The 9,625-nt window shown below is 50.5% G+C and overlaps 1 protein-coding gene across 5 annotated transcripts; it reads left to right on the top strand.

Annotated features, from left to right (window-relative positions):
* The first annotated feature begins 666 nt into the window (after positions 1-666).
* On the top strand, positions 667-9,123 carry VGLL2 (vestigial like family member 2). 5 transcript variants are annotated; one of them, XM_008497341.2, is made up of 4 exons: positions 667-1,889; positions 4,072-4,357; positions 6,102-6,614; positions 7,766-9,123. In XM_008497341.2, exons 1-4 carry the CDS (start codon positions 1,809-1,811, stop codon positions 7,804-7,806), a joined length of 921 nt encoding a protein of 306 aa, XP_008495563.2. In that variant the 5' UTR covers positions 667-1,808; the 3' UTR covers positions 7,807-9,123. The 5 variants fall into 5 exon arrangements, with proteins under 5 accessions (XP_008495563.2, XP_030304239.1, XP_030304240.1 ...); XM_030448379.1 differs by having other exon boundaries at positions 668-1,889; positions 7,604-9,123; XM_030448380.1 differs by lacking the exon at positions 667-1,889 and adding an exon at positions 2,028-2,091 and having other exon boundaries at positions 7,604-9,123.
* Positions 9,124-9,625: the final 502 nt, after the last annotated feature.

The raw sequence follows: 9,625 nt of genomic DNA, 5'->3' as shown, positions 1-9,625 counted from the left end.
CCTTATTTTGGATGCCAGCCACAGAGGGAGTCCTTTCCTGTACCATGGCTATTTGCTTGCTACTCAGGAGAAATAAAATTCCAGAGTATGAGAAACATTTCTTTTTTGTAGGCCTAATATTTCTTCCCCCTGTTTAGTCTTGACCACCAATAGAAAATTTATTCTGATGTAGGAAAGAGTGGTGCTGAAGCTGAAACCTGCAGCCATGGTGTTTCAGACTACACTACAATATGAAAAAGAAATTGTCTCAGGTAGAAGAGGTGGAGGAAAAAAGTTTAAAATATGAATTTTAAACACTGCACCTGTGCAGAAAAAATATAAATTTATGCTCGTTAGGAACTGACATGAATTTGGTGAAGGACAGGTATTCAGAACAATGTCTGTCATTCACAATAGAGAAATTCTATTTTTTGGGGGGAAAAATCAGAGATAAATAATAGTTTTTAATTGTGAGGACTTTTTACTAAAATCCAATTAAAGATTTCCAGGTCTTCAAATTTCAAAATGTTAGTTCTTTTCAGTTTTTTCCCCCACGTTTTTTTCTTTAAAAATCAGTATTTGAGAATCAAGTAATATTCTTTCTTTCATATTTTCTGGTTTGTTTTTTTTTTTGTTTGTTTGTTTGTTTGATTGGTTGGTTTGGTTTGTTTGCCTTGGTTTTTGTTTGGCTGTTTTTGTTGGGTTTTTTTTCTTCATTATAAATGCCTAAACCATAACTTAAAAGGGATCCCTTTTCAGTAATTGTGACCCATACCGTGAAGTTGAACGTTTCAAAGGGTTGATATTGAAACGAGAACTTCTGTCTTTGTAGTAGAAACTCATCTCCTTCCGATGCATTGCTGTCAAAATTAGTGGTTAAGATACATTCATCCATTTACACCTCCGTTTGTCGCACTGAGGAGAAAGCTAGGAAGTAAATCCAGTTTTACCGTCACGGTATCCTGTTCTTTTCGGGTCCCTTTATCTGGGCGATTTTTTTGTTTAGTTGGTTTGGTTTGGTTGTTTGGTTTGATTGTTTTGTTGTTTTGGGTTTTTTTGTTGTTGTTGTTGCTTTAATTTCTATTAAATGCAAAAGCATCGTGATTCCCAGCATTTGTCATCATTCGAAGTTTCTAGGGAGATTCCTCTTCGGGAGCCATTGAGTTCTTCGGAACTCTTCGGTTCATCAGACTTTTCAGTCCCTCTGATTTCAGTGTTTGCATTTTCAGTCAGACCCGGGAGCGTTCGGAGAGGAGGCGCGAAGAAACCCGGCGGGGCAGCTCCCGGCACGGTAAGCACATGAAATTAAATAAATGAAATTAAGCACAGCGGGAGAGGGGCTGTCCCGTTGGACAAGCCGCCCCCCGTCCCGTCCGTCCGTCCCGTCCTCAGTCCTCTCCGTCACCCCTATCCCGCCCCTCGGCGGCCGCCGGCGGGTTCCTGCGCTGCCGTTGCGGTCCAGACCTCCCCTCACGCCTCCTGTGCTACTATTCCGGTCAGCTCCGGCTGTAGAAGGGGGGTGTCCTCCGCTCTCCCCACACCTGCGACCCTCCGGGACCGGTGCTGAAACTCCTCCGGCGGTCGCGGAGCCCCTCCAGCTCCGGCGCTTTTGCTGAACAAAGTCGCGTTATAGAGAGGGAAGGAAGCAGGGAAGAAGGGCAGAGGAGGTGGGCTGTCATCTCAGCCCAGAGCGGTCTCATCCCCCCTCACTCCTCCCACCAATGAGTGGTGCCTCTTAACCCCCGGGAACCTCCCTCTCGCGAAGCACTGCTCCACTTTGCACAACACGAGTTGATGAGAAAAAAAATAATTCCCGGCCGCGGCCAGCCATGAGCTGTTTGGATGTTATGTACCAAGTCTACGGTCCCCACCAACCCTACTTCGCAGCAGCCTACAGCCCCTATCACCAGGTACGTGCTGAGGGCAGCGGTGGAGAGACAGAGGGTGGGAGGGGTGTCGTCTGGAGGATGGCCGTCTGGGGCCTTACCAAAAGGAAAAAAAAAAAAAAAGAAAAGGAGAAGGGGAGGGGAAAGGGTGGGGGAGAAAGATCTGGGAGCCTGCGATGGTGAGCGGAGAAAAACCGCATCCCACCTTGGCGCGGGGTTCGGCAGGGTACGTACCCCGACGACGACCGACGGGCTGCGGGCTGCCTTTGGAGCGAGAGCTTTAACCTTGCGATGGCTTTTTAGGGGTTTTGTTTTTCTTTGTTTTTTTCTTTTTCTCTTCCTTCTTTTACTGGGACGGGCTTCGACCGAGTGCGGCAGCTCCGGACAGCGATGCCCCGGGGCAGCTCTGCCTCTCCGCTGCTGGCGGGCACCCTGCAAAACCGGGGCATCGTTTATTCCTTGCCCGTCGGCATCCCGTCCGCCGCCGCCGGAGCCACTTGGGCAGATAGTTTACCAGCCGCTTTAGAGGGGTGCTCCGCAGTTAACCTCTGGAAAATGTAGGAGGCGAGAGTGCCGGGAGGCTGAAGGGTTTCCCTGGTTTCTGGGGGTAAGGGGAGGAAAACCCGGCCCCGAGGGACGGCACGGCTGCGGTGGGGCAGGGCTGCGGGAACCCGTGGATACTTTGTGGCGGGGATCCACGTCCCGCCGCCGCGCTGCAAGCTGCACCGGACGGACTGTCGCGAGTATCGATTAATCCGCTGATTTCGATAAAATGATCCCGCCGGCCACGGGGTTGTTTCCCGGCACGCACAGCCCTCCCCGTCCGGCTCCTCTTCCCGGATTGCACCTGCCCATTGCTGTCTCTTTCTCCTCCTGGTTTTCCTTTTTTTTTTTTTTTTTATTATTATTATTGTTATTTTTTTCCCTTTATCCTTCCAGAAATCAATTCCTTTCTCCCCCAGCAAAATGAAAAAGGGGACGGACAGAGTCAGCTGCGCTCCGGGCCCAGGCAGCCGGCAACCCCCGCGGTGCAGGGCCGGTGCTGGGGCGAGCGGACCTGCTCTGCAACAGCCCCCGGCGTGGTGGCCCTTGTGCCACCTCCAGAGCCTGGCAGCAATGCCGGAATACCTATTAGAAATAGCAAATGATGTCTTCCACCACCTTGCATTCTCCCTCCACCCCCGCCCCGCACACGGTTTCGTGACATTAGTTAGGGGGGGATGATCATTACCTCAATGGCCGAGCAGGCAGCCAAGTAGAAAGGCGGTCGCCATGAAGGAGTGACATTATTAAATACCTTACATGTCTTGGCCCAGGGCTCTGACCCGTTCCCTCCGTGCTTCCCCTCGCCGCCAGCCCCACGGCTCTGCCCGCAGTGGCCAAGCCTGGGCTCCGCGTCCTATCGCTTATTTCTAAGAAACTCCCAGCAGCTGCGGACACGCTAATGTGGATAAAGAGGAGATGGGAAACATTCAACGCCTACTGTTTACCCATCTACCGGAATCCAGAATAATCTTGTAGGAAATATGTGGATCTTATTGGTGGCCGGGAAAACGCTTTTTTTAAAAACTCCGAAATGTGTTTGAGGCTGCTTCCTCGCCGCTGCGGGTTGCAGCACACTCTGCGGAGCACATTTTGGGAGGGTAACCAGATTTTGAAAGACGGGGACGGAAGGGCGCTCTCCTTACCCCCGCTGCAGACGCTGCGCCGTGGGTGCGCGGCCGCCGCCTGTCTGCTCAGTCCCCCTCCCTCTCCCACCCCCCACAGCCTCGCCCCCCGCATCTCAGCCCTTTGGCGGCCGCCACCCTTTCTCCCCAGAAGCCGTCCTGCAAAGTGCCTTTCTGTGCGGGACTTCGTGCTGGGGACCCATGCGTGTAATTCCCCTCCCAGCCGCGCCTGCTCCCCACGGGGAGTATCTTGCTCCAGCCCGGTCGGCGTATTTCAGTTTCGGACCACTAGCTCTGTTTGCAGCCTCTTCGCTGCCTCCCCGAGGTACGGCAGAAGTGCAGCTATGGGGTGGGGGAATGCTGCTAGAGCCCCCCTAGCTAGCGGGCAGCCGGGGGACAGTCTTTTGCATCCTCTCGGAAAGACCGCGGGAGAGAGCTCGGTGCTGCATCCCGGCTGGCACAGGGAGGGCCATCGCACCTTGCTGCGCTGGGTGATCCGCTCTATTTTATTCCCTTCTCCTCTTTCTCCTTTCCTGCAGAAACTCTCCTTTTACTCCAAAATGCAAGAAGCCCCGGAGAGCGGCAGCAGCACCAGCAGCTCCTTCTCCAGCCATCCCGCCGCCAGCATCAAGGAGGAGGACTGCAGCCCCGAGAAGGAGCGACCTCCCGAGGCCGAGTACATTAACTCCCGCTGTGTCCTCTTCACCTACTTCCAGGGGGACATCAGTGCCGTGGTGGACGAGCACTTCAGCCGGGCTCTTAGCCAGCCCAGCAGCTTTTCACTAGGCAGCCCAAAGGCGGTTCGGAACGCCGCGTCTTGGAGGGGTGAGCACGGGGACGGGGACGTGGGGGTGCCAGGGGGTCGCGCGTGGAGGCCCGGAGGGCATCCGAACCCCCTCTCTGGGGCAACCTCCTCCCCTCCGCCGGCCGCGGATGCCGGGCAGGCAGCCTCTTGAATCCGGCTGTATCCTGCGGGGAACAGCGGGCAGGTTGACCCTTTTAGAGGAAAAAAGAAAAAAGTCCCTTCTGTTGGCACTGCGCTTCCCGCTGTCCCTGCCAAAGGAGGCGGGGGGAAGCGAATCGTGATTTACCTGGCAGAGGCTGCAAGCAAACAAGCCGCAGAGGGAGGGACCCCTGCACTGGGGCTGTGGCAAGCGCCTGCCTTTGTTGGCTTCACCGGACAGCTTTAAATCAAGTGTGGTGGGGATCAAAGATGGGAATGAAGCAAATACAGGAACCATCTCATTAGCTTTCACCAGTAATAACCAGATTTTGTGTGTCCCTATCTCTTTCACTACATGCGCCACCACCCTGGTTGCTTGCTAGAGCAACCTTGTCTCTACAGGGACCTTAAAGTTCTGAGAATGAGGGTTTTTGGACCTGCCCAAGGTGGCCCCTATGTTGGCAAGGCCAAGGCTGCAGCTGGTGCACAGCTCTCCACAGCCACGCCTGATTCGGTCTGGACAGCTTCGTGGGGGTACTCAGGGTAGAGAGGAATAACCTTCCTCACACTCTGCTCACCAGAGAGCAGGAATGTCTTTCAAGACAGCTTTTGGGACCCCCCTCACAGGGCTCACCTGCTCAGCCAAGAGCTGGTTTCCAGCCTCTCCATGAATGGCTGTTGACAGTTTCTAAGAATGAAATCGTAGTTAAAATATTTCATGTGTGAAAGATATTCAGTACTTGAATTGATGGCAGGAGAGGAAGTTCTTTGCTTGTTATGAGTTGATTGCCTTTCTCCTGAGTAATGCCCAGGCACAGAGCTGAAGTACCTCCCTGGCAAACATGAATTAGGAGCACATTCTGATTTGTCTTGGGAACACTGTGCATTCCTAATTAGTAATGTGTAATGTGTATCCCTGTGCTGTTAATAATCGCTAGCCCATCTCATGTGGCTTACCAGGAAAAGAAAATGCAGGGTCCTTGTCCCTTGCCTCATCAGTCTCCGAAGATCTGCAGAATAATCCCCAAATATGTTAGCTATATACCCAAGAAACAGGTGTAGGTTTGGGGTAATAGGTGGGGGAATTTCCCCTGGATGTTTAGAAAATTCAAGCTGGCCCTTAGTGGCAGCTCGTGCTTTTCTTGCCTTCTTTGAAACTGCACTGAGCCAGCAGACACTTTCCTGGCAGGGTCAGGTGTTCTCTGATGTGCTAGGCATAAATGCTTAGACACGGAGATTATTATAAAAACAAACAAGAAAAATCCCACCCTGGAAAGTGCTGTGGTGCATAATGGCTTTGACTCAGTTTTCAGTACTGAGGAAAAGAGATGTTTCTCTCACCTAGGATAACAGCCTTTTCCCTAAACACATTCCGCGAGAAAACTGGAGAAAGCAGTTTCAGTTTCATGGGTAAGCCCTGGGCTAGGTGTGCTGAATGTTTCGCTGGAAAGGAATCTGTACTCGCTGGGAGCAATTTCTTGTGTTTGGCAGTTGTTTGAGGGATAGAGGGAATGCAAGAGCTGGTTTGAGGGCATCTTGGGGGGGCAGAGCCTGTGGAAAGGAGATCAGGGCTCACCGGGTGTGCTCACTGCTTCCTTCCCTTTCTCTCCCACTCCCTTCACCCAGATGGCTCCTTCCCAATGAGCCAGCGCAGCTTCCCGCCATCCTTCTGGAACAGCACGTACCAGACTTCCTCAGTCCCAGCCACCCTGAGCAGCCCCTTGGCAGCTGCCGCCCACAGCGAGCTGCCCTTTGCCGCCGCCGACCCCTACGCACCCGCCTCCCTGCACGGCCACCTGCACCAGGGTGGTCCTGAGCCCTGGCACCATGCCCACCACCACCACCACCATCACCACCACCACCCTTACATCAGCACACAGAGCACCGCTTACCCCCGCCCTGCTGCCATGCACGATGTCTACGGGCCCCACTTTGACCCCCGCTACGGCTCGCTCCTGGTGCCCACCGCCTCCGTCCGCCCTCACCGCCTCACCCCCGCTGCCGTGCCCACCCCGGTCAGCCCCCCCTGTGAACTGGGCAAGAGCGAGGCGGGCACCGCTGCCGCCTGGACGACGCCAGGACCCTTCCCCAGCACAGCAGGGGACATGGCACAGAGCCTCAGCCTCAATGTGGACGCAGGTAAAGAGCCGCCCTTGGCCCTCCCCAGTTCAGCTGCATTCCTACTCACCACCTACCTCACATTGCCTAGAGTAGCGGGGAGGGACCCTCCATGATGAGGTGGATGGGGTGCTGCTGTGAGAGGGAATAAATTGGAGACGGTAGCCTCGTGGGAGGCACCTGAGCTCTGCCATAGGCACCTTTCTTGGAGCTCTTAGGCCAGGCAAGTGAGGAAGTGGAAGGGGAAGATGAGACACGGAAACACAACAAACCCTCCCCACACACACACAACACCCTTTGAGTCTCTGACACTCAAAGACGTGCCCTGAGGGTGTTGGTTTCTGTGAGGTACTCATCTCAGCCCTGACCCTGCTCTACATTGAGCAGCGAGAGCTGGGAGCAGGATGGAGCCATTCCAGAGATCACCTCTTGGATACCTACATGGACTGCCCTGAGGGCAGAAGTGCTGACAACCACAGCAGAGCAGGTCACTTCTAGGCCTCTCACACTTCAAATTGTCACCTCTGCTCACTTATTTTTTCCTCCCATTTTTTGAGAGGGAAGCACAATTACATTTGCTGAATAAAAAGAGCAATGTTTTTCCCCTGGAACTGGTACCCTGTGCCTTGTAAGGTGCCCAAAAGGCTGAGTGGCCGTATCAGTGCCAAAAAAAAAAGGTGGCACGGGCATAGCCAGCAGTCATAGTTCCCGAGTAAGTAGTTGTGTGAGGCAAGGAAAGCTCGCTCTGGTGGCAGACTTCTGAGTTGAAGTTATTGCAGCCACAAATGGCTCTTCATGGTGGTTGAACTTGAGGCAGGAGGGACATGTACCTCTCTGCAGTCTAGCTTGAGCTCTCCTCCTTGCTCCACAGTCTCCTGGGGCTCTGGAGAGCCTGTGCTTTAGACTGATTCTCTGATCTCAGCTGGAAGAAATGCAGTTTGTCTTTTTCTGTCCTTAAGCACCTGTACCTATTTTTCTTCTTCCTTTTTTTTTCTTCTCTCCGTTCTCAGGTTTGCAGCCTCAGGACAAAAGCAAGGATCTTTACTGGTTTTAGAGCTGTCCTTCACTCTTCTCCCCCTGGCTCTCCCCTGTAGATCTCTGCCTGTTAGACATGGTGGCATTCAGAGCTGAAATCGGGTCAGTTTGTAACAGCTTCTGATCTTGGTTTGCAGCTCGTCGTTACTCCTTCTGTGGTGGACCCCTTCTGAGCTGATGTGATGACTCAAAGACTCCCAGATCCCCCCTTGCCCTTTTCCAAGCCCACCATGGCTCTGCAGCTTGGAGAAAGATAACAGGACTTAAAAGGACCTGGATTTGCAAGGACAGTGCTCTAGACTTATTTTGGAGAGGAAAATCCTTCTGTTGCAGCAGGACAGCCAAAGACGTTGAACTTCTATTTAAGGAGACCCCACACCCAGAACTGCAGTCAGACTACTCTAAAAGAGTCAAATGACGTCATGGATGGTGATGCAAAACCAGTGGCCTTCTGTACAGGGGGCAGAGGAAATCGTGGGGAGTTTTTTTTAGTGGTGTGAATGTTTTTTTTTATAGCAGTTCAAATTATTTCTTGAATGCAAACGTGGGAAAGCTACTTAGGAGTTTTGAACTGGATTTTTACTTTGCATTATAGAAAAGTAAAAGGAGAAGAAACTGGAATTCATTAACGTTTTCGGACTATCAAGGAACTGCTCTGATTTTTCAGCTTTGTGGTTGTGAGTGGCAAGTGTTTGGCTGGGGCCAGCTGCCCTGGGCTTTCAGCATTGCAGCTGTTCCATGCACAACTGCTCAGACCCCAGAAAGATGAAAACCAAGGTGGCACTTCTCAGAGTTTGGCACAACATTTGCATTGGATATGTAACAGTTGTTTGGTTGTGGTTTTTGGATTTTCGTTTTGTTTTGGTTTTGCTTCTTTTTTTTTTTTTCTTTTTTTTTTTTTTTTTTTTTTTTTTTTTATACAAGAAACACTTTCTGGTGAAAACAAAACCCTCTTAAAGCAGGGGGAGGAAGGAAACCTGTGAAGTACTGCTTGCCCTCAACCTGACAGCCTTGAAGGGGAACACCAGAAGGAAAAACCCTGATGGACAATAGGTCTGAGTTGCCTGTAACATTTCTCTTTGTCTTCTTGTGGCTGTCATTTTGTCACTTTAATAGTTGTTTTGTTTTGTTTTTGAAAGGGGAAATAAGATATCTATTTAACAGTAGGAAAGGTGCATTAAAGGTATCTCCTTCTTTCAGCCTATGTGCTTTTCTGAAGAATTAAAGCTAAAAAAGGAAAATGAGGCAAACTGGAAACTTCAGGATGAAATAGGAAACACCTGTCATGTGGATGAAGCGAGTTATTTTATTATTTTGCATTAAAGATAAATAGAAATTCTAGCAGCTGAAAATATTTTCTTACTGAGAAAAATATATGATGATAAATACAAAAGATAAGAAGATGCAAGTTGTTGCAGTGCTACATTCTACTGTATGGTGTATCTGTAAGATCGGTTAAAGGAAGGGGACTGCTCCATAATAATAGATGTTTCTTCAAAAAGTTGAGAGAAGACTGTAGCATTCGGCATCGCTGTTGCACTAGTACATTAAAATGCTATTAGAGGGTGATGAATAATTAAGGATATAGTGCAGAAATGGCAAATTCACCTTATACTTAAAAGCTAACTTTTTTACAGGCAAAGCATCTGATCCCAACAATACCGTTCTTTGTTTTGTTCTATTTTTTTTTCTTAAGGTAATGTATCTGAAAGCTGTCTCTCAATGCGTGTAAGAGTAAAGTCCCAGTATTACCCCCCTGCCACTAGAAGAAGCAGTAGAAAATGGACTTTTATGCCTCGATGAGAGTTCTTACCTCCCAACATTCTCATATAGTCTGGCAAAATGTTCATTGCATGTCAGAAATGGAGTTATGAATAACCAAAACTCTCTCCTCCTGGTTTCAGGTCAGCAATAACTACATTTACGGGAAAGCATAGGAATCCCAGTAGTAAGAATACAATAAGGCATTGTGAGTAAATACTGTGAGTAGCTGACAA

Source organism: Calypte anna, chromosome 3 (assembly GCF_003957555.1).
Source record: "Calypte anna isolate BGI_N300 chromosome 3, bCalAnn1_v1.p, whole genome shotgun sequence".
Lineage (NCBI taxonomy): Eukaryota > Metazoa > Chordata > Aves > Apodiformes > Trochilidae > Calypte > Calypte anna.
This window is presented reverse-complemented; position numbering and strand designations above follow the sequence as displayed.